Consider the following 26431-nt stretch of genomic DNA (forward strand, 5'->3'; position numbering starts at 1 on the left):
TTATTTACGGTTATATGGCGTCAGACATGGTTAAGGACCACACAGATTTCGAGAGGAAACCCACTGTCGCCACTGCATGGGCTACTCTTCCGATTAGCAGCAAGGGATCTTTTATTTGCGCTTCCCACAGGCAGGATAGCACAAACCATGGCCTTTGTTGAACCAGTTATGGATCACTGGTCGGTGCAAGTGGTTTACACCTACCCACTGAGCCTTGCGAAGCACTCAGGGTTTGGAGTCTGTATCTGGATTAAAAATCGCATGCCTCGACTGGGATCCGAACCCAGTATCTACCAGCCTGTAGACCGATGGACTGCTACGAAGAATGGTTTGAAACCAATATGTCCCAAGAAGCATTAATGGTACAAACCATAGCACATTCAAATTCAGCTATATACATACTGTTTAATATGTAACTACTAAAAATACAACAAAACAAATATATACCTGAACCAATTGTTTATTCATAAATATTCAAAACCGTAAACATTTTTAAAAGGCATAGAAACAAATATATACTAGTTTGTGTATCAATTGGTTGTGGTCACCAGATGAAATGTTTTTACTAGCAGATTAGATAAAAATGATATTCATAATATGTGTACATATACATTTGACAACAGTATTAAATTAATTTTATTAAATTAACTTTTTTCACGAATAAGCACCTTTGTGCATGTTCACAACATGTAATGGCATCTTGAAAGAGTTGTTATCCATAGTTCTTTTTGAAACATGAAATGTTTTCATCTACAAAAGGCAAATCTTGATGTTCATAATTCAGTTTTTATGTTTTCCTTCCAAAAAAGTTTTATGTTTATTTTAATATGTAATAAGCAAAAATGGCTGGATATAATTTTGACTAGGACTTGGCTGGCTTAGTTGTGTAACTTCACTGTGGTTTAAACAGTCATTGTAAAATTTAAGTCTATATCGGTCACTAAATATTACTCTATATACATATTTTTTTTATTCGATTGTGGTGTGCTTCAACCAATATAATACGTCAATGTTTGGCTAAATAAATTGGTTGGTAACCAACCTACCCACCCCATGAAAAACAAAAACACAAAGAAAAATGTAACAGTTCCATCATACGGATAGTCAACAAATATTTTTTTCATACCACACTAATATTTTAAGGATTTTTTTTTTAACGAGTTAGATATAACAATGTGTGTAAGTCAAGTGGTTTGGCACATTTTATATTTATAATGCCATAAATAATAATGATTAATAACGACTCTAATTCATTATTGTGTTAGCAAAGACAATGTTGGTAAATTACCAAAGAAAAGGAATGTTTCATATCTCAACAATTTTAACCAATGGCAGGGCTAGCTCTGGGCATGCAGAAAAATTATCTATTAAACTTCAAAAATTGCAAAAAACCCAGTTATTTTCATTAAAAATAACAATTATTACATGAAATTATTTCGCCAAATTAAAATAAAATTCACCCATTATTTCCAAAATTCTCAACTGGCAAGTGCCAGAATTAGCCCTGAATGGTCATTAAATCAAATTGTTACAGCCTGGGGCTCAATTTACAGAACTCACAACTACAATCTTGTGGTGCAATGCAAAAAGTTTCAAACACAATGCAATGTTGTTTAAGGGGTGTCCTCACTATGTGATTAGTCGCAAGCAATCGACTTGTACTGTGAGAACTCCTAAATCTGAACAACTTTGGTCTTATGCTTTCTGATTTTTGCAGGCCGACTAATCGCATGAGAACGCCGCTTTAAGAGAGCTTTGTCAATTAGGCCCTTGGGTTCTAATTCACTAATCTCTTGCAATAATTTCACAATGCAGGACTTTTAGACTACATATGCCCAAAATAATCACTCTCAAATATGCTGACCTCAAAACAAGTGAAAGTTTAATTAGATTAAAATAACTTGAAATGCATTTCTGAATATTAACAACTCTACAGCAGCTGTTAATGGCAGGACTGAATTAAAACAAGATTCCTACACTCTGAAAAGACAAAAGTCCACCTACAATGCTAAGCAAAAAGCCTGGCAAGGATGAGATGTTTTGTGAATTAGGCCCCTGGCTCCGTATTCATAAACCTAGTTAAGTCAACGTACGATACTTATCTACCTACTTAAATTACTTAGTTAAGTATCATTAAGTATCATGCATGGACTTCAGTATGTTTATGAATACGGAGCCTGGTCATTAAAGAGCAAGCAGAAATATGCCACCACCACATAAACTATTCCTAGTTAGCAGCTGTGGGCCTTGTACATGCATTTCCCAGGCAGAATAGCACACATGACATCATATAAGTTGTGGAGCACCGAATAGAAAAGAAAATATAGTAACATGTCTACCAAGTTTATTTATATTTCATCCATCCCACCATTAACCACATCTAAATTCAAAAGGGGTAGCAAAAATCTGATCTTATTTCAAATAGACTTCTAAAAAGAGCATAATACATGTAATTTTAGAAATTTTTGTTCAATACATATAGTCAAAGACATTTAATATATTCAGCTCCTGCTGACACAAAATTCTGTAAAATTTGTTAAAACAAAGAAAGTCAAAGACAAAACAAACATGCAATAAATAGAATCAAGCCGCGTTTCATACTTTTATTTGTTATCTATTGAAAATAGTCTTCCATGAACACGAGCATGTTTTGAAATTTTCACGTAAGATCACATACAATTGGTCTAAAGTTCAATCCAGTAACTTGCTGTAACAGAAACACAAACCGATAAAAGACATGAAAATACAAATTAAGTGCCTAAATATCACGTGTCATCATTTTCGCAGATTAGCATTTTGTTTGATCACTTTTGCCGATAGCTGTTTCTTGTATTCAAAAATGTCTTTGTTCCATTTTGTTACAGTCTGTTTCTCACATATCCAAATTTCTTCTGTGACCTACAACAAGACGTTTTAAAATTAATAAAACAAGACATTGTTTATTTGAGGTTACTTGGGATGAAGAATGTACCCAAGGATATAAAATATAACATAAAATAATATTAATATAAACATACTAAAAAAAAGTTTAGATTTATAGTTTAAAAAACAAAACATAAAACAAATGGAATAAGTCAAAATTGACTTAATTTTTAAAACAGAAACCCTGACAATGTGAAATCAAGGATCTAAAAAATATTCATTATGAGAATCAAGATTAAATGGGATTACAAGTAGTACTAAACTAGAAATGAAGCATATTATTACTTGTGATATTAAGTCAGAAAAAAGAAGAGATTAGCACTTGCGAAATAAGCTTGTGAAAACACCAATGATGCATGTTTGACGTCGTGACTAACAAACTTATATGTGATTATTATACGAGCTGGTGTCGTACTGAGTTTACAAAACGAGTGTCAGGATTATTGTATTACCCAAGCGAGAGCAATACATGAATACTGATAGAATTTTCGTAAAATCAGTACAACTCACACGCGAGTGTAATACTTTCTTTATTATCCACATTATCCAAAATATAGTTTTTATAAATAACAAGCGAGGACCATGTCAAAATGTTTCAAACATGACTAAAAAGAGACTACGAAACGATGTCATTTTGATGAGCATTTACACTGACGAAGTCTCATTAAGTTATGACATCGTTTCACAAAATTACATCATTCATTGTGCACGTGAAATCATTATGACACGCGGGTCACAATGGTTATACTTGCCTGAATACCTTGAATTATGTAGATAATAAAAATCTTTTTAAGTCATGACTAACCATCTGGTGATAAAAGTCTGAAGTAATTTTTAACCATCTTATTTATAATATACATGTCTCAAGTTGAGACTAACCATCTTATCGTCTATTGTCATGTTTATCCAATTTATCTATGATATGTCAAGTTGTGACTGACCACTATTCTGTGATACAAATGAAGTCATGACACACCGCCTTACCTGTGATATAAGTCTGAAGTCGTGACTAACGAGTAGAAGTCCTCCTTTAAAGTCATTGATGGCTTCTGCCAGAGAGTCGATTGTTTCGATATCCAAGTGATTGGTAGGTTCGTCAAGTAACAGAAGATGTGGGCACTGCCAGGCTAGCCAGGCAAATGTAACACGACACCGCTGACCATCAGACAGATTTTTAATCGGACATGTCTGCAACAAAAACAAACAATGTCAAACACAGGCCCCTCAGATTTCACGAAAACTATTGTTTTCGGTACCGTGTCGGTAAAATCATAGAACCGAAATTTTGTTTCATATGGTTATTATATAGAACCGTATTATATAGAGTACAACTATTCAACAGAAATAATATAAGCGGTTTTTGATGGGTTCCCATGATCACATCGAACAGAACCAAAAACAATAAAGTGTTTCCCCATGAAATCTGAAATCCTATGGCCTGAAGCAAAGTGTACAACCTCACGTCAACATGACCACAGTGAAAGTGGTCTTAAAAAGATATCTCCCTTTACTAGAGCAATTCTCTACATGGCAAGTTAAACTTCAATTTTGTTTTGAATCAATGAACTAAGTGCATGAAAATGGCAGAACTGAAGAAAAGAAAACATCTTGTAGAACACAATCTACTGTATATGGCAGGTCCAAAGAAATTAATTAAAGTTTAATATGTGGAAGAACCGGAGAGATTATATAAAATTTATAGAAAGAAAAGGAACACTTATTTAACAACACAATGGCACATTATAAACTACAGATATTTGGTATCTAACATATGGTTATGGCAACATTTGGTTGATAGAGAATAAGAAAACCTGCAGCCTCCACAAAGGCTACTTAAAACAACAAAGCAGAAAGGAACCTTTTATATGCACTTTCCCATAGACAGAGCAGTACGAAAAAGGGTCTTTGACATGCCAGTTGTGGGGCACTAGTTGAAATGGTGATAAACCAAGTCCATCGATGGTAATCTATCCATCAACCCTTCCTTCAACCCTTCCTTCAACCCTTCACAGCTCATGTGAGGACAACACCACCAAGCTACACCCCACTCAAACATTTATAGCAGACGCCAACCATAGTAAAACAAATTACCAAATTACAGACATAAAGAGCTCCCAAGATTAACTTTAGATGGGCCAATCATTTGGACAAGGTGTTAAACCTAGTCACTGTGATAATGGTCAGGGGCCCTATTTTCGAAGCCATCTTAGCGCTACAAAATCGTAAAACCGTCGTAGGTTGTGACGTCACTACAGCGCACGCCATAGTGACGTCATAGCTTACGATGATTTCACGATTTCGTAGGCTAAGATAGCTTCGAAAATATGGGCCCAGGTCATAGGGTTTTATGTGCAAGCTGTTGTAGCGCACCCCTGTCATGGGCACCTAGTGTCGGCTCCTCTGTCCAGACAGGAAAAGGATAAGGTGGGTGGAAGAGGGGACTACCCGCATTAGCAGTTGCAAGGGAGCACCAGCAGCCCGACCGGAATCTGTAGTGAGCGGGGCGTGGTTTTGGTGTTACGAAATTTTTAATGTCCTGTAGGAAAAGGTTTCACAATTTCTATGAAGGAATTGGGTGCATTTCAGAACGGTTCGCCGAATGATAAAGGAGAGCTACGTATAGTTATTGTGATGATGAATGAATGTTTAACATCACCCCAGTACGAAAAAAACACCAGCTATTGGGTGTTAAACAAAGGTAAGAATATGATTATATAATTATGTAAAAAAAAACACAATTATAAGAGCCGTGAAATTTCTCTTACAAATATGATAATTTTTTTGGTATTAAAATTAAAATGTTTTAAGAACTTTAAACTTACACTTTGATAAAAATACACACTGAACAATATTGATTGAAGTTAAAAAGTTTGTTTTGTTCAACAAGGAGCACATTGATCGGCTACTGAATGTCAAACACCTGGTAATTTGACAGTTGCAAAGAGAAAACCCGCTACATTTTCCCATTGGTAGCAAGGGATCTCTTATATGCACCATCACACAGACAGTATAGCACACACCATGGCTTTTGATAAACCAGTTGTGGTGCACTGGCTGGAATGAGAAAAAGCCTCAACAACAGGAGTCGATCCTAGACCGGCCATGCATCAAGCAAGCATGTTAGCACTGGGCTACAGCCCACCCCATCAACTGAAGATGTACAAACCTGCTGTAATCCACTGAGACCGTAACGACCGATAATCCGCCTCATCTCTTCACGCTCCTTTATTTCCGGGTAACACTTCATCATGTAGTCAAGGGCAGACACCTCCAGATCCAGTTGATCTTGTAAATGCTAACGATAGAAGTATGTGTGTTAAATCAAACCCAGGCACATGGTTAAAGCGGCTTCTCATTATGCGAGAAATAGGACATGTTCTGACTGACTTGTTGTATAAGATTAAAGTTGTTCCGATTTAGTTCTCTCAGTACGGTTCGACCGTATATGACAAGTCGGTGCAACTAATTGCATAATGAGAGCGCCCCTTTAGTTAGTGGCTATTAGTAAACATGGTTAAATGAAATTTTCACATATTATATAATACGTGACTATTAGGATATTTTAACTGTGACACTTAGTCAAGTGTTAATAGTAATGGGAATCAGTTCAAATTTCATCATCGATCATTGGTTATAATCGGTTTGCACCAATTGAGCAACTTTCGATTACAGTCAGTTAGAAATATATGAACATAAGAAAGATTTCAATTATAAGGACCACATACCTACGGTCTTATTCAACCTACAAATGGCTAATTTTACCGTTAATAACTATTTCATACCCTTTTTCTTTATGTATACATGAAAACAAACGCAAACTTCAGCATAGTTACATTAATTCTGTCATTTAAACATAACAAACAATTACAGTTGAAATTTTCCCAGAACCAAACGGATCAATTTCCAATTATAATTGATCATTGGAACATCATTAACATTGTGTGACAAAGACTAAGAGATTGTCAGCTAATTAGAAACATGTTACCTGAAGAATAAAACCACATTTTTATTTGAAATGATTAAATACTAAAAATATACTTGCAACTGAACCGTTAACATTTATTCATCTGTGCTCAACCATTTGGCACCTAATACATTATTGAACACATTAGATTTTAGAACTGAATGAAAGTTCAAAGTCTTCCATATTGACAGCCATTTAGATTTTTGTCAGTAAACCTATTTGAATATCTAAAAAAACGTCACTGCATATTTAAATTTGTTAGAAAGTAACAAACTGACTAGACAAATTTATAAAAATTATAGCGTGTGTTTTACCTGATGATATCTTCCAATCTTCAAATGTGAATGTCTGCGAATAAGTCCATCAGTTGGGTGCAACTGAAAATAAGCATCAGAAAAACGACATCTTTAGAATGAGAAGTTCTATAAATTATCCAAAGAAAAATAAATCCTTATTTGCATTTACCAATCTTTCATTTTAAATATTTTATGCGACAATAAAAATCATTTTTATACAAACAATACTTTTTTCACATATGTATACTCCACATCACATCTTTCTTGATACACAAATTAGATAAAACATTCAATGATTAAATTCAGATTAATAAATGTTATTTTTAAAAAACTAAGTTTTAATTTTGAAGAGTTCTGTATGCGTAATACTTTACTTTGTCATGGTTGGATATGAGCACTATTAATATTATTTGTAATTGATCCATATAAAAGATACCATGCTGCCAATGGAAGACTATTAGTCAAAATTACTATCAATAATCAAAGTGCTATAGACAACTAAACAAACTTTAAATTCAACTTTGATCTGATTATTCTAAGGCTGCATCAAAATTCAAGTGATAACATTATTCTATACTCAGTCAAAAAATTGGTTTGTTTAAAATAACACACAAGTTTAGGTAGAGATAAAAAAATGTATATATAATAAAAAGTGCCCCCCCCCCCCCCCCCCCCCCAATCCCATCCTAAAAGGGCAAGAGAGAAAAAAGTTTAAAGTTAGTTTTGTTTAACACCACCACTAGAGCACATTAATTTGTCAAACATTTGGTAATTCTCACATATAATCTTAGAGAGGAAACCTGCTACATTTTCCCATTAGAAGCAAGGGATCTTTTACATGCACCATCACAGACAGGATAACACATACCACAGCCCAATGGGCCCATCGATCCCAGACAGATTGCACATCAAGCAAGCGCTTTACCACTGGGCTACGTCCAGTAAAAAAGAAGAGGAGAAGAACAGCAACTAGGCAGGATGGGATAAGTCCTAAAATACCAGTTTACAGAAAACAAAATTCCACTACAAAAAAAAGTTAGTCCATAGCATGTCAATGATAATATTTCATTGTAACTCACCTCGCCAGTGATCAGCTTCAGAAGAGTAGATTTTCCAGCTCCATTGGGCCCGACAAGAGCTACACGGGTATCCAGATCTACTCCAAAGTCCAGATTCTTGTAGATGTATGGCTGCAGGTGAAATAAAAGTAATTTAAAAATAATTTTCATGGCAAACAGAGACTACTGTGCCAATCAATCTCCTTTATCTAAAGTCAGTCAGGTGTTTCTCATTCATAGAAAGGGAAAACTTCAAGTGCACATTTTTTTTGCAAAGTTTTGAACTGTTTTTAATTACTGCAACACAAACTAACACTCTTGCAACAACATATCAATCAACACAGCTGGTATGATGTCCATCTCTTTATTCAGGGTTAAAAATATCCAGTTCATAAATGCAAACTGACATGTTTAAGATGTAAAACAAGTACTATCTTTAAAGCAGTCATATTCTCAACACTATACAGACACACAGCAAAGTCCGAATGTAAAAAATAAATAAAACATCTGTGTTCAGTTTCACAATTCTGAGGACATTACAGTCAATACCATATGATCTTGATGCACACAAGTTAACAGACCTCCTTGAAAACCATTTTTCATTATGCTGTAACACACACACAAGTTCACAGACCTCCTTGAAAACCATTTTACATTATGCTGTAACACACACACAAGTTCACAGACCTCCTTGAAAACCATTTTACATTATGCTGTAACACACACACAAGTTCACAGACCTCCTTGAAAACCATTTTACATTATGCTGTAACACACACACAAGTTCACAGACCTCCTTGAAAACCATTTTACATTATGCTGTAACACAAACCATTTTACATTATGCTGTAACACACACACAAGTTCACAGACCTCCTTGAAAACCATTTTTCATTATGCTGTAACACACACACAAGTTCACAGACCTCCTTGAAAACCATTTTACATTATGCTGTAACACACACACAAGTTCACAGACCTCCTTGAAAACCATTTTACATTATGCTGTAACACACACACAAGTTCACAGACCTCCTTGAAAACCATTTTACATTATGCTGTAACACACACACAAGTTCACAGACCTCCTTGAAAACCATTTTACATTATGCTGTAACACACAAGTTCACAGACCTCCTTGAAAACCATTTTACATTATGCTGTAACACACACACAAGTTCATAGACCTTGAAAACCATTTTAATTATACTGTAACACACATACAAGTTCACAGACCTCCTTGAAAACCATTTTACATTATGCTGTAACATACAAGTTCACAGACCTCCTTGAAAACCATTTTACATTATGCTGTAACACACATACAAGTTTACAGACCTCCTTGAAAATCACTTTACATTTTCTTACAAAGATAGACCACACAAAGGGAGTTAAAACTGACAAGAGTTACCCCAAACGATGACTAACTCACCTTGTCAGGACCGTATTTGAAGCTGACATCTTCAACCATGATCACTGGAGGAGGAATAGGATCACACGAGGGAAAGTAAAATGACAGAAGCTGAAACACAAAACAACAAACAACGATCTTAATAAACATTTGTAGTATAAAATAAAAATACTAGTTTAATAAAAAAAAAAAAAAATTCCATTGGCAGCAAGAGATCTTTTATACATTGTGATGATTTCCCACAGACTTTCATATATACCGGTCACAAGAGAGGCTACTTTTTTAAAGCTTTCAACTGACCGGCTTCAGTGGAATAGTAGTTAAGACTGGAAGCTACTGGGTTCACATCCCATTACCGGGCCTCACCCAGAATCTTAACATCCAATAGATCATCTCACTATATCGATTTCTCTCCCCAACCATTAAAGTTTGTTTTGTTTAACGACACCACTAGAGCACACCGATTTATTAATTATCGGCTATTGGATGTCAAACATTTGGTAATTTTGAGTCTTAAAATAGTAAACCTGCTACATTTTTCCATATGCACAATCCCACAGGACAGCACATACCACATACTTTGATATAGCAGTCGTGGCCCTAACCATTAACCTACTTCCTGGACAGGCAGCTAAGGTTTGTGACCAGTACAGCATGCTTGACAAAAATATGTTAACATGATAAGGTATTGCTTATATGCTCTTTCCAACAGATCGACTTATAATAATATATCATTTCTGAAGAAACATGCTGAAAAATAGTGAGAAAAAACCCCCGTGTCTAATTAGTGAGATAATCCCTTGCACACTGATGGGTTAAATCATAAAAATAGAAATTCAGATGAATTTAACATTTTCAAACGAAATTCAGATGAATTTAACATTTTCAAACATGCTGATCTAAAAAGTGTAACACTAAACAGTTCTGTGAAATATACTTTAGACTCCAATATTGCAGGTCATCTCTCTACAGAGACAGTAGTTGATGGCATTATTTAATTAACACCAGTGAAACAAAGTAATGGTTGCAAACTCACCTTGTCGGAAGAAACTCGCTCTGTCAAACCACCGTCGACCATTTTCTTCAGAGTCTTCTCCTTACTCTGTGCTTGTCTGGCAAGTTTAGCACTACCGTGACCAAACCGTGCAATGTAGTCCTACGAGGCAACAGAACAATTACCGTTTAAGTTATTGGAACTAGCGTTACGAAGACAAAACATATCCAGGGAGCATTTTGTTCAGGATCGTGTTACGATTCGCTATGCAAGTTTCAGAGATCGCTACAGAAATTTAAAACATTAAACAGTAGTTGCTAATCAATTTTCAATTGACCAGGAATATCGCTAATCAAGATTTTGAAAACAAAATGTTCCCTCACATCAATATTTCAATACTTCTGCACAACATATGGATGAAATAATACAAACATCTCCAAGAACAACTGGCCCCTTATCTTGTAACACAAAAAATTTGCTAACTACAGTTGGGGAGTACTAACGATCAGATTGTACACACTAGATATGCACTTAAATATTGCAACAATTATTGTTTGTTCGCTCAAGTCTAATTTTGCATAACCTATAATTTGTTTGCACATTACATTTAGGACATGACTTAAATTAACCTTACTGGTTATGCATAATGACATGGGTTACCTGAACAATTGGTCTGGCTGAACCTATAAATGGGTTATACAAACTTTTAACTCTTAGAAGCCTGCACACACAAACACACACAACATTTGACAAACATTATGGGCTAGCATTCTTGCCCTTTAATTATAACAAAGAGCGAACATGCCTCCTACACCTGAAACTCTAACAGAGAGGAAAATGACTAGAATATCAGTTTTGTAAATCATCTAACCTTCATGTGAGATATCTGATCTTGTTCCCACTTGTATCGCTTCATCTGGTTCTCTTCCAACTCCATTCGAGTTTGAACAAATGAATCGTAATTACCCTGTAAAACACACTGCACTTAAAATAACAGTTTGTGACAATTACAATATTTTTGTTTGTTAATGGAAACCGCAATTACCAATGATTTATATCACATACAAGTTGAACAAAAACATCAGTTTTCAAAATCTACATCAAAGACATTGGAAAATTAAATCTCTTTGTATTGATGAATATTAAAATTACTACAAATCATTAGCCTTAACAGAAATGTAATACTCCTGTAAACAGATATAGGATTTTTTTTATTACACCATGTTTATTTAGGGATGTGACACCCAATTAAAAATAAAAAATAAAAATTATTCTACACAAAAAAAGAAGCTGAAATCGGGTACAAAGTTGACATCTAACAGCAGGCATAAAAATGAATTATCTGAAGAACTAATACTTTTTAAATAGAAATATATGTAACAAATCTCACATTAATATCACAATAATAACTTACACCATAGTATTTGAGTTGCTTCAAATGCATGTGGATGATATTTGTGCAGACACCATTTAAAAAATCTTGTGAATGAGAAATGATCACCAAAATTCTCTTGTACCTGAAATTAGATTTCATATTAAAATTATTGTTGAAGAACGAAAAAGATGAATTAATGTTAACAATACCTCAGCACAAAGAATACATCAGCCATTGGGTGTTAAGCAAAGGTAAGTACATGAATGTATGAGCAATATACAAATTTGAAAGTGAATTTTTTTTTTTTAAATTCTATGTCAGTCTATAAACAAAGTTTGACCTGAAAGCTCAAGCACACAATATTTTGTATGAATCAAAAAGATATATTATAGCAATCGTTTAAAATCATAAAAACAAATCCTGGTCTTAGTATTATGTAACATCAGTAGTAGCCATCATCTTAATGGCACTGATCACCAAAATACACTTTTCAACTTCACCATTAGTGTATATATAGAAAGATTATCTGAGCTTGTGTGTCGTACTGAGAGCGAGGGTAATACATAAATCCTGACACGAGTTTCGTAAAATCAGTATGACACACGCGGGTGTAATAATTTCTTTATTATCCATATTATTATTGTAATTTTGTGTATCAATAACAAGGTCCAAAGACCGTCTAAAAATGTTTCAACCACAACTAGGAGATGAAGAAATGAGCTAGGACTGGGGAAACAACGTCATGTTATGTATGACGCCGCTTCCCAAAATTACATCATTACACTTGTTATTACACGTGTGCTTCGTATTATTATTATTAACCCGGTTATGTTGAACCATGTGGATAATAATTAGTCATTACTAGATGAATACATTTTAATAAGCCAGTCAAATATGCTAAGAAAGAACAATACAGAACATGGAATCAGTAAATATAATCGCAACGAAGTTTCGACCATTGTGCCGAGCGTCAATCTGAAATCAGAGAGCTCAACACTGTACCTCGGCCTTTTTTGTCATCATTTTCCATGTTTCAACCACAACTAGGAGATGAAGAAATGAGCTAGGACTGGGGAAGCAATGTCATGTTATGACGTCGCTTCCCAAAATTACGTCATTACACTTGTTATTACACGTGTGCTTCGTATTATTATTATTAACCCGGTTATGTTGAACCATGTGGATAATAATTAGTCATTACTAGATGAATACATTTTAATAAGCCAGTCAAATATGCTAAGAAAGAACAATACAGAACATGGAATCAGTAAATATAATCGCAACGAAGTTTCGACCATTGTGCCGAGCGTCAATCTGAAATCAGAGAGCTCAACACTGTACCTCGGCCTTTTTGTCATCATTTTCCATGTTTCAACCACAACTAGGAGATGAAGAAATGAGCTAGGACTGGGGAAGCAACGTCATGTTATGACGTCGCTTCCCAAAATTACGTCATTACACTTGTTATTACATGTGTGCTTCGTATTATTATTATTAACCCGGTTATGTGGAACCATGTGGATAATAATTAGTCATTACTAGATGAATACATTTTAATAAGCCAGTCAAATATGCTAAGAAAGAACAATACAAAACATGGAATCAGTAAATATAATCGCAATGAAGTTTCGACCATTGTGCCGAGCATCAATCTGAAATCAGAGAGCTCAACACTGTACCTCGGCCTTTTTTGTCATCATTTTCCATGAACGCAAGTAATTTAGTGAAGGATTTCTGAATACCAGCAGCTTATATGAACACACTGAAAACTATTACATGTGGTTCATGGTACAATAAAAATAATAAAAACTACAACAAAACCTACCAAGATCCAGGGACAATGTTTCAATTATGTGTCCAAATAGCCACACAGCTATTATTTGCAGTTAAAAACACAAATAGTGTTGTTAATTATCTTTAATATAACATTAAACAAGTTGGAAATGTGGATCAAGTTTATATCCAAACAGAAATTATAGTTAAATGTCACTAGCATGCAACATAGTAGCAAGCTTCATATCCTATTTACCAACCAAACATGAGGTCTGATACCTTGCACTAGTACTTGTGATATAAACCAGGGCTTCTAGACTTTTTATAAAATCCACTAGCCATGGGATCACTAGTCCTACTTTACTTTAAGTTGATACAATTTTACTAAAGCATAGTAAAAATTGGATATGTCACTTAAAGAGAGAAAGAGAGAGAGGGGTATAGCTTAAAAACACTAACACTGGGAGGTGGGGGTGGGGGACAGGCACATTATTTTGAAGAAGAAATTTGCAGAATTAGGTCTCACCTACCAGAAACAGACTAGGTGAAAAAAGAAACAATCTGTGATGTAACATTCAACATTAATCTAGCTCTTTAAAAAAACCCCACTATAATAAACTAAGTTAAAAAATTACAATAAACTTAATTTGATCTTTTAATATGCATCGAGAGGAATATTCATAGATACAACCATGCTTTTATTTATTTATTTATCTAGACTTATAAACACAAAAAGCAGGGTTCATACACTTCAAATGGTTTCATTTTCCAGGACTTTTAAGGGCTATTTTCGTTCATTTTCCAGGACTATTTTACCTTTTTCCAGGGGTCTGAATATATGACTTGGAAAGAAGTTTTTGTTTAACGACACCCTAGCAGATTGTTTAGTCAGTGGCTGCTATGTCTCCAACATACAATACTTGTTACACACGGTCTACAGTAGTCACACCCCACTCTGGATATAACTTTTGAATGGTAAAGTTGTAAACTAAAACTGTTGAAATAAAATATTTTATTAACTACATTTGTTGTACATTGTACAAAATAGTGATAAAAACATGTATCTAATACTCAAATAGAATACATATATATACACACACACACACACACACACACACACACATACAAACAAGTATGAAACAGCTTAGAACGTTTATAATTATTTGTGTGATCTAAACCGGTCTTGTCCACGCCTCCTTGTGTAAATTAGTTGTCAATTAAATCCTTGCAGCTAAAGCTCAGCTGCTAAATCAAAGCGTGTTGCACGTGCGCCTTCTGAAATATACATCTCCTTTGTTTTGGCTTGGCTCAAGTAGATCGAATAAACATAGGCGACACCACCAAAAGAAACAAGTGTAACAATGTTACGATTGTTGAAAGGAGACCTTTGCAAATCTCTATGGTGTTAAACTCATTCTTAATCTCACGTTACATCGATGGGGTTTATTTAAAGATATGGGCTTCTTTCCGGTCAAATGATTAATCATGGTCACGACTCGCCGCACAGGATTCAGACCCAAGCAGTGGGCCGTTGTTAAAGCGATAGCTCACTTTGCGAGGTGTTAATTCCTACTTAATTATACACTGTTTAATTAACGTTTACTAGCTAAATGGATTTATTCAGTTACTCGAATATGTCGGGATTTAACAGGTCCATAAAATTATTTACATGCAAGTAGTCAACTTATATGACGTCAGACGCGTGCTTGTTTTTCTAAAATAACATTTTTAGCCACCTATCGTTAAACGTACACTTTCCGTTAGGCATTTTCGCAGAAGTGATTTACACATCTACCCATTTTTTTTTATTTTTTTTTTAATGTCATACTGGTATATATTTTTTATCTGGATTCCATGCTTGAAGAATTGTGTCGCCATCTCAATTAAGATTATCTACTCGTGCTCTAACGAGCACCACTACGCCTATCTATAGACCAAATAAACCAACACAGTATTTCCTGCTCAACAACTGACCAATGGCAGTCGACCTCATTATAATCATCGATGTGTTTAGGTATTGTTTTTGTGTGCGTGTGTGTGTGGGGGGGGGGGGGGGGGGGGTGTTTCTTTCTGTCTTTTGGGGGAGGGGTACCTAAGTCAAACGCAATTATTTATGTATTTGTAACATCACTAAAAAAAAATTATAAACAAAATTTCAAATATCCAGGAGGTAAACTGACTTTTCCAGGACATTTAAGGACTTTCCAGGGTAAAAAAACATAATTAAGCACTTTCCAGGGTTTTCCAGGATGCGTGCAAACCCTGAAAAACCCTAATTACTGAGGATAAATGAATATTCTGACACTGTCGCTGTAAAAAGTAATAATATAGCTTGCTTTCTGACTTTGATAATGCGAAGCGACAATAAGTACAAAACTGTTATGATAAAATAATATGAAAAGCAGAAATCATCTCAGATTATTAAGGGACAGAATGCTAAACATGAAGCAAATGATTTCAACATGGAATCAGTAAAATATAATCGCTACGAAGTTTCGACCATTGTGCCGAGCGTCAATCTGAAATCAGAGAACTCAACACTGTACCTCGGCCTTTTTTGTCATCATTTTCCATGTTCCACACATGAGCCATATTTATGAAAGTGCATAATCAAATTTGCGACTGATCAAGAAAAAAAACCCCTTAAAAAATCAGCGATCAACAATAATCTAACGTCAACATGTTCCTTTCTCACACTTAGCCGAATTAAAACAATTTCACCAGTGAAAATAAAGACAAAGTAGACTAACGTTTTCAGTTCTTCTTCCAGCCAGACGCATGCATTCAGATCCAGATGATTGGTCGGTTCGTCGAGAAGTAACAGTGCGGGTTTGATGTACAGAGCCCTGGCAAGAGCGATACGCATTCTCCAGCCACCAGAGAAATTCTTCACCTGGAAAAAACAACACAACAAAGTTTTAAAAACATAATCGTGACATTTCTAATTATTATTTATGTCAAACAAGCATTTTGTGAGTACTACTAAAGCAATACATGTCGCCTAACAGGCCCAACACATTTTCATATCTCCCAAGTTCTAGGGTCATAACTGTCAAAAATTACCACCACCCCCGCACCAACTAAAAAGCCTATATTAGCGCCTGTGTAATAACTCATACATTGAAAAAGAAATTATATGCATGCACATGGAAAGGAAAGAAATGAGGAAACCCAAGCAGGAAACACTCCCTGCAACCCAAACCCTCGTACACTGTATCAGAAAGCTCGAATTGGCCTTGGTGGTGTCGTGGTTGAGCCATCGGACATAAGGCTGGTAGGTACAGGTTTGCAGCCTGATACCGGCTCCCACTCAGTGGAAGTTCTAATGTATAGGTGTAAGACCACTACACCTTCTCTCTTACCAACCACTAACCCACTGTTCTACACAGACAGTCCAGATAGCTGAAGTGTGTGCCCAGAACAGCATGCTTGAACCTTAATTGGATATAAGCACGGAAATATGCATCTTCATAAATCAAGGCTAATATTCGTTCCTCGTATTCAGCCTTGATACATGTAGTCAAGATTACTGATATCCACTACTAGAGCCCTCTATTGGAAGAAAATTTATAACACTGATTATGTCCCTTACACGATGACATTGCTGACCAATCACAGCATCGGTAACATGTGACAATCTTGAAAGCAATATCAAAAATTAACCGCCGGACGCTGACATCTTTGTTTACAATAACAAGGGAATCTATAAGGAGCATTGCGATTCGTTGCAATCAGATCTCATCGCATCCAATTAAATTTAAGCATTTTGTGGCACGATTTCTTGACGACATGTATCAAGGCTGAATACGAGGAATGAATATTAGCCTTGATTTATGAAGATGGGAAATAAGTTGAAAGGAAAGGAAAGGGTTTATCGTTTTGAAACTCAACTTGTTCTGTGACAGTACATGGTAAGGCTATACAAAAACTGTCTGGTTATAAGCGCAAATTAGCGAACACAATTAATTTGGACCTAGTGGTTGGAACTGATATGTACAGTACCAGTATACTGTTTATATACCTTTTTTATCTTCATACAACTCAATTAAACCTTAAATTATAACACTTTTGTAGTTGGTTATTTTGTCTGAATGGGTTGTATAACTAGGTTAATATAAATATATAAAACCTGAAGAAAAAAAGAAACGAAGCTCTTAGGATAGGTAGATTACCACATGTAAGTCAAGTGAAAATAAAACGTTCTTCTACCTTTTGGTACTGCATTTCTTTGGTGAATCCCAAACCATTGAGGATGAAACCAGCTTTAGCTTCAGCCTTATCTGCGTCCATTTCTTCAAGATGTTCAAACACGTCCATCAGACGCTCATGAGATTCTGAAAGACAACAATGCACACAAATACAGAACTTGAACATACAGCAACATCCATTACCACTATGATGGGTTGGGTTATAACAAAAATTTCTCATAAATGAATGGCCTAACACAAATATTGCTTCGACGAATATATTAAGTGTTTGCTTACTATGACAGCAATTTTGTTACAACAATTTAATCCACAAAAGCAGACCTAAAGTTTTTGGGTAAACTCTATTAAGACTCCACTTGGATTTCTGCAACTTTACATCAGTTATTTTTTGCTCTTAGTGACTAATTAAGTTAGAATTTGTAATTAATTTAGAAGTTGATGCTAATATATAACTTAATTATTACCTAGACATAAAAAGTATATTTTCTAATAACTATTACCTAAACTCTAGATACCGGTTGCTCTAACTGGATTCACATAGTTTTTATTTACAGAAATAACTAGTTGAAAAACAAGCCCCGAAAAGGTGAACATCCACCGAAATACCTGGATCATCCCGGGAGCCGAGTATCTCAGCCTCTTTTTCCAGTTTGACACGTTCAGCATCGACGTCAATCACAGCCTGTATCGCAGTCTTCTCACTCGGAGCCATCTCGCGCCGCAGCAGAAATATATCTACGTGGTCCGGAACAGGGACCTCTTTCGTTTCCAAAACCTTCAGCAGTGTGGATTTTCCTGAAATTATAGCAAAAAAAACAACCCCAAACCCATGTATTGACTGTGTTGTTTGATCGGGTTTGATGGCGAGTACACTGAACAAGACTCTCTAATACTAGAATCAGACTGTCAACAGTCACATGAAGTTGGCCAACCTTACGGTTGTGTTAAAACTCCTGAATTATGATGGGTATGCTCAGATTAACAACAAATGGGTTATACGATGAGAATAGAGTTGTAAGAGTGCTAGCAACTGGACTCCTGGTTTAATTTTGTAAATAGTACATATCCTTAAAATACACTTTTTTTAACATGTCTATGGTTATTGCTGATAAAATTGAATCAGATAATGAACAAAAAAAGACAACACATACATTTGAAACTACTTCCATCCTACACCGACAGAACCTATTATAATTAGCCTTTTATAAATTTATATTTAGCAATTTTCCTTGGCGTGGTTTCATAATGACAAAACAAGTTCCAACAAAGTATATTCTCCTCACCACAGCCATTCAAGCCGATGAGGCCGTATCTCCTGCCCACGTTCAGCTCCAGCCGTGTGTCGTGAAGCAGCTCCGCACCATGGAAGGCAATAGACAGCGTCTCGATATGAACATCTCGGCTGTCGGGGTGCGACCCCAACACTCCTGTACAAGATCTGTGTTTGGCAGCAAGGTCGAGGCCAACATCATTCAAGAGGTCAGTAACCTCATCAACTTCATTAGCTGAAAATTAAAAATTAAAAAATTTTAAAGGATGGAAATGAGTTAACAAAATTCAACATCTGGACTTATTGTTGAACTGGCTAAAATAAGTCATGGTGCGATCATTTTACATGAAGGTTATTTCAAATTCTTACAACTGTTTGTAAAGCAAAGACAAAGCTTGAGACAAATTTTGACATAAAGCATACACATGCAGCTTCTGAGATTTTCTAAGCTGATTTAACCAGGCCGGGCCTGGTGCTTATAACAGAGTCTGAGACAGCAATGTCATGACAACGCCATACAAACTGTAGGTGTGTGACTTCAATAGAGATTGAGTCTGGACTCTTTAACCCTTTGAACCCTGACCTCCCATTACATACGGGAATGGATACACTGGACTCCCAGTGTCTGGATCGTCAGAGTCGGCGATGAAATGTGTACCCATAGACATATCATTTGAAACATGTTCAGATTCACTTTCTGATTCAAAATCATCTGAATATTCATAGCTGTCATTGTCTAAGTCCTCACCTGAATCATCACTAGCTTCGATCAACTTTACAACTTCACTTACAAGTACTAAATTTACGACTCATATTTATGCCCCAACGTAACAAAATCAACTTTTCTGTAGCTTTAGGAACCGGAACTCTAATATTCAATTTGTCAGCCATACGATAGATGTAAAAAAAATAGCTGATTGGCTGATTGTTGCTAAGTGAGGAGCAAAACAAAACAAGACCACGTGGAAGCCGCTATACCGGCGCGTCAGGTCTCTGACACACGTGTCTTCAAGCCGGTATACCGGCATGTCGGGTTCAAGGGGTTAAACGTTTTATAAGCTCACGCCAAGGTATGCTCTAGTTTTACCTGGTAACAAGCATCACTTCTGAAATCAACTGCCTATTATACAATTCTATATTATATAGTACCCCATGTATTGTAGTAACACAGTTAATAATTTCCACTAGCCGGGACGAAGCATTAGTGAATTTGTCAAACCCTACAGTCTTTAGTGTTTTGTTTTACACAAGGATAAATTTTTTTTTAAATAATTAAGATTTTTATCCACTTTATATTTACCCTCTGGAAAAATTACTGTGCATAGTTTTAATTTTTTTTCTTAAAAGCCTAAATTTGATTGTAAAAACATCAACATCTAGTTAGGAAACATTCTTTTAATTCTAAACTTAGAGGCTAGTTGAATTTGAGGATGCAGGGAACATTTTGTTTTCAAAATCTTGATTAGCGATATTTCTAATCAATTAAAAATTGATTAGCAACTTCGGTTTAATTTTCTAAAATTGTGTAGCGATCTCTGGAACTTGCGTAACAAATCGTGACATGATATCGATCTGGGACCAGTAAGATTATCTCAACTAGCCCTGCTGGCAACCATAATTTTCAACCCTTTTAATGCCAAATATGAATGTATGAAAACACAGTACTTAACACCGATTACATAGTGTCTTCCCTAGCTAGTTTTAGCATGGTGCAGCACCATGCCTCAATAGTCTAGCGCCATCTTGCCTTGATCGGCGCCACCCTGCCCTGATATTAAACAAGCCTTTTTCAATAATTAAATCTAAAATTGCCTTTATAAAACACTAAAAAATATATATGATTAATTAATAAAATGTTCCTGTTATATATTTTGCCATTCATTTATTAAAGCAAGTTCATTAATTACATTTATTTTATTTTATTTTTTAAATAAAAAATATGCCCTGAAAATGGTGAAAATGCCTCAAAAGTGTCTAGTCTACCACGCCGTGCCAAATTTCTAGGGAAAACACTATTACACATAGTGCCAGTAGTACAAATTGAAAAAATGTAGCCTCATGTGTCGTGCTAGGCTAGCATAGATCTGTCGAATTCTGAACTCGTATACCTGAAGCACCGTTGACGCCATTTTCTGTTTCTTCATTCTTGGCAGGTTTGGTGCTAGTTCTTTTCTTTGCTGCATCTTTCTTTTTCTGTTCCCTTTTCTTTTTGGAGTCGGAAGGCATGACTGTAATAAAAAAATATATATATTGTCCATGCTGTCTAAAATAAACAGTTTGGTTTTCATTGACCCTCTACAAAACATTCCAATGGTTTAAGAAAATTAAAACGGGGCTTTAGATTACATCAAAGTCACAAAAGAAAAGGGTGTGCCTAAAATAAGTATATACCCAAAATAACTATAAACATATTGAGTATAATTGACTACTAAAAAATTTCAATTAAAAAACTACTAAATTATTAAGCCTAAATTAGCTTGAAATAACTCAAAATGCATTTCTGAATATCTATAACCAGGGTTCTCATTCATCCAAAAATACTGAGTCCATGGACTCATGACCTTATATTTTGAGTCCATTAGGAATATAGGAGTCCACATTTGAAGATGAATTGATATATCCAATAAAATATCAAGTGAATTGTATAACAATTGGCAACACAAAAACACTGACATTTAAATAGTTTTATGTTATAATAAAAAGTACATGAACATGAATACATTTTTTATAATTAAAATGTATGATAAAATATAAAACAAATACCACATAACTCATACATATTCAACTAATAATGACACAAAAGAACTCAAATACATATGTATTTATATTATATATAAAGAATTTTCGGTTTGGCGAAAAAATTTGCGAAAGATTTTTTCAGATCGTGATTTTTAGAACCAAACATTTTCAACCAGTTGATCCGCCTCACAGTGTGAATAAGCGATGTTTGCATGTCCACGTGGCCAGTATACTATTCAGTTGTGTACTGCCAGCTGCTTGTCGTAAAAGTAGAAAACGCGATTAAATAAAATGAAATACTGTTTAAGGCATGTTGCATTTTTTTTATTAAATGTTTGATTACTAGCGACAAGTTTTACTTTTTATTAGTCATGTTTTGTTGTACCGGTTAACGTTGTAAATCTGGGTCACATGGTTGAGTTCATTTCCACGAAGTGGGTGCATTGATGAGGAATACATATTGTTTCTCACTTATATACAATCATTATTAGTTGAAACTTTCTACGTTTACAGATTATATTTCAAACATATTAAATGGTGAAATTATAATTCATTTGTGCGATATCTATTGATATAATACTAGCGCCGACATGATACATCACAAATGTTTTGTAGTTGAATTTACCTGCGTTAAGGCATGGCCGCTAACAAATTTAATAATAATTTCCTTTTAAATCATGAATGGATAATCTTTAATGAGAAATGCGCCCAGAAAAAGCAATCAGAGTAGTTATCACAACAGTAATTGGTCTAAGGGGCCTCAGTCATCCCAATCATTTTGCACCTTTGATAACACCGACAGAACCGATTCACAAAGCAGTCGTCGATAATCACGTCAATCAACTACAAGATGACTTCTCATTGACTGCAGTAAAACAGTGATCTCCATTAAATTTGTCTTGCATAATTAATGAGTAGCCCACCTGTAAAAACACTGACGTATGACCGGAGATATCATTTCCGGGTGGCTTTCTGGAGTGACCAACTGATTGTACCAATTCACACTAATTTCCAAGAATTTTTATGAATGTTGCCGATTTACGCTACAGTAAATTTAGATGTTTAAAAAAAATAAAAAAATATATATACTGTGTCCACAGGGACGCACGTGTATGCAACATGGTGCGTCTCATCCTTGATCGCTGTGTCAGGGACCCGGGACTCAGGGTCCCTGAGAACCCTGTATAACCCTTCAAATCACTTCCATTTTATATCCTTAATTATTTTATCAGTATCACTAATATTGTGTTTCTATATATACACCAGTATTGTATAGTATTTGCTTAGAAAACTTGGGTCGATTTTGTAACACGTTTCAATTCGCAGATTTCCCAGAATATTTTGTTTTTGTTACTTATTTGTAATGATTTTGTTTAATTACTAATTTCTAAAACTAAATATCTGGTAGCCCACTGGGCTTAAATCAACGATAATTGTTGCCCCATTATAAATACAGGTAGGCCTGGTTGTCCAGACATATTTATTCTTGGTCATAGTGTAGCCATGAAGTTTTAACATTGGGTGCTTCAGTAGATTTACAGCCCAGGGATAAAACTATTTAATATTCAAACACACACAGAACTTTACTTTATTATGTTATTACACGGGATGTGAGAGGGGCTGGAACAAAAAAGCTTACTGCTTAGCTTCTTTCTTCCCAAATCGAACAAAGGCTTTCAAATAGCATATCCTGGATTGGACAAAACTGGCCAATCACAGCAAAGCCGACAAAACCCAGCCAAGGGAATGTACTATGCACAAATACTACTTGCGATCATGTGATACTACTTTCGTTTTTTTTTCTTTTGACGAAATGGAAAAGGGCATTTATGTGTGTGTAGGTCTCACATCCCTGTATTACAGTGTTCGAGATTAAAAATACTATTTAGTCCTGGGTGACATACATCTCTCTGGGCAAAACCTTGACTACCAGGCAGTAAATAGTCTGACCGTAACATAACACTAACCAACAAACTTGTTGGAAGCTGGAATATGGAAGACTTGCACCCCCCCCCCCCCCCCCCCGCCAACTCTAATTATGTTATGACTCATCAATATCAGAAAGACTTCAATATTTTCCGCCTCCTTTGGGTTACTGAATTAGCAATATATCAAAGGAATGATGTAGTGATACGGTCTCCAGACCATCGGTATTGTAGCCAAGTGCTCCAACCACACAGCAGATCAAGTAATACTGTATTTTAATACTCAGTGATAGAAATAAGCAGATTTTGTTTCACTAGTCCACCAGACAACTACATCTAGAAATCTACTTGTTCGCTAATACTTTCACTTGTCCAAATTAATGGTTTGTTTTATTCAAGTACCAGGATTATGTTTGTGATTGCTCAAAATGAAACTGTGCTGAACATCTTTACTTGTCCACTGGACAACCACTGAGGCACATTTTGCTTGCCTTAATAGATTTTTACTTGTCAGAACAAATGGACAAGTGCTTATTTCGAACACCAGTAGCTCATAAGGTGTATTGTGACAGAATGAAATGAACATCTATCCTATGGAATAAAATGAAAGGTAATTCCACATTATGCGCTAAATTTCCAAGAAAAGGAACTTTGCAGAGACAATTTTACACCAAATATACAAATTGTTTAATTTTTCGAAGAAAAAAACCACGTAGCGACATAGGATTATGAAATACAAACATTGTTGGGGTTTCTTTTTAATATTGTATATCTTTCCCTAACCATAACAAATATTTTTTAAATAAGGAAGATTTGCGGGGAAAATTACCCATATTCGTCTGGTAATCATGTAACCTATAGTTACATAGTATAGTCCTTCCCACAGGGAACACCTTTTTTTATAAGTACTATGGAATTTACTACAGATTATTTATTTCTGAGATGATTGTTTTTTAAAATTATACACAAAAATATAAAATGTTTGTTATTTCCCAAACAATTTATTTTTTCTTCTTTAAGTTCTTACGTCAAACCAAACTGAAACATTTTTTTTTTTTTGGTAGGAAGATGGGACGCACTAGTCTATAGTAAATGCCGCTTATTTAAGGGATTATATATTCAAGTTTTAAAAAACATTTGTTACTTGGTATCACACTAGTTCTAGAAACCCCCAAACACAACAAATAAAAATTGAAAAGAATAAAATATGGTGTTCGAAAATGAGTGACGTTCGATATTTAGCAAATATATCTTATTTTATAATCAATCATAAAATCCATACAAAAACCGGATATAATACATTAATAAGAAAAGTAACAATAAAAACAATACCATAAATCATCAATAACTTACTAAATATTCGAGTTATTTCACTTTTTTCTGGCGGGATATTAGCACATGCTTTGTCGGGAGTGAATAGACAGGAATTGGTCTCGATTGTCTAATGCTTGTGACGTCAAAATAAATATATATAGAAAATGTTTGGTTGAAAGACATACAAAATCGAGACTCATTCGCACCTAGTCACCACTTTTTACGTCATTACTTTATTTCCCTTATAAGGGACCATTCAAAATTATCAAAAGATTTTCTGAGAGTAAAAACTGAATTCTCTTTTGGCAGCCTACTTTCATCCCCTCCTCCAAATTGTTTACATAAACATTATGTACAAATGAAGGATTTCGTTTGTTTTAAAAGGGTATGTTTAGAACTATTAACCTCATCCCCTCGATCGTCAAAAGGTTGATAATTGTGTTCGGTCCCTTTACTAACTAGGTGTGGGCCTACTTTCGGATCCAAAGTATTCCTGAGCCTGACGTTTCGCAAAAGTAATAAATAAAATAAAATAAAAATAAATAAATAAATAAATAAATTTTTGTTTCGACAAGTCAAATTTCGAATAGTTTTCTAGCATGCAATTGATTACAAATCGTTAAACCTTTTGCATAGTTTATTCCCACCCACACGTGACGTACGTGTAGGCCTACACAGACTTGATAAAAAAACCCACACAAAAAACCAACAATTTTAGAAGGTTTTTTTTTTCAAATATGGTAAAAATTAATCAACCCGGTCTTTTTAAATATGGTACAAATTAATCAACTAGGTCTATTTGAATGTTGCATTTAACAAAGTAGGCCTATCTGATAAAATAACAGTTGTAGGGTCTAACTTAGAACACTATAGGCCTACAGGCTATAGACTCTTTAAAAAAAAAAAAAAAAATCAAAACAAAAACCAAAAACAATAAAAAAACAAAAACAAAAACAAAGCAAAGCACACACCAAAAAACGCCCAACACCCCCCCCCCCCCAAAAAAAAAAAGAACAAAAAAAGCAAACAACAAAAACACATTTCAGAGCGTACCTAAACTATATATAGGCCTATTTAAACGTTAAATATTGCCTTGTAGGCCTAAACGATTTGGTACTCGTCCACTTTACGTTGGAGTAGTATAGGCTTACTCCCCATAAATGATAGCATTAATTAGGTCAG

The 26431-nt window shown here is 35.0% G+C and overlaps 1 protein-coding gene across 1 annotated transcript; it reads right to left on the bottom strand.

Annotated features, from left to right (window-relative positions):
• Positions 1 to 444: 444 nt before the first annotated feature.
• Positions 445 to 25403, bottom strand: LOC121380388 (ATP-binding cassette sub-family F member 2-like). The gene is made up of 15 exons (XM_041509179.1): positions 25289 to 25403; positions 21380 to 21499; positions 19285 to 19506; positions 18608 to 18796; positions 18003 to 18127; positions 16544 to 16686; positions 12060 to 12162; positions 11517 to 11612; positions 10688 to 10807; positions 9673 to 9762; positions 8262 to 8372; positions 7201 to 7263; positions 6089 to 6217; positions 3907 to 4110; positions 445 to 2898 (listed from the first exon to the last, which is right to left on the bottom strand). The coding sequence occupies exons 2-15, from the start codon at positions 21495 to 21497 to the stop codon at positions 2776 to 2778; spliced, it is 1836 nt and encodes a 611-aa protein (XP_041365113.1). The 5' UTR covers positions 21498 to 21499; positions 25289 to 25403; the 3' UTR covers positions 445 to 2775.
• Between the last annotated feature and the right edge of the window lie 1028 nt (positions 25404 to 26431).

The sequence above is a fragment of the Gigantopelta aegis genome, chromosome 9, assembly GCF_016097555.1.
Source record: "Gigantopelta aegis isolate Gae_Host chromosome 9, Gae_host_genome, whole genome shotgun sequence".
Lineage (NCBI taxonomy): Eukaryota > Metazoa > Mollusca > Gastropoda > Neomphalida > Peltospiridae > Gigantopelta > Gigantopelta aegis.

Excerpts from the sequence above, each read along its gene's own strand:
- LOC121380388 (XM_041509179.1), bottom strand. The coding sequence starts at position 21,497 with ATGCCTTCCGACTCCAAAAAGAAAAGGGAACAGAAAAAGAAAGATGCA. Across the intron at positions 16,687-18,002 it reads AAGAAATGCAGTACCAAAAG|GTGAAGAATTTCTCTGGTGG; the intron begins GTAGAAGAACGT and ends TGTTTTTTCCAG. Across the intron at positions 6,218-7,200 it reads AGATTGGAAGATATCATCAG|CATTTACAAGATCAACTGGA; the intron begins GTAAAACACACG and ends TTCTATCGTTAG.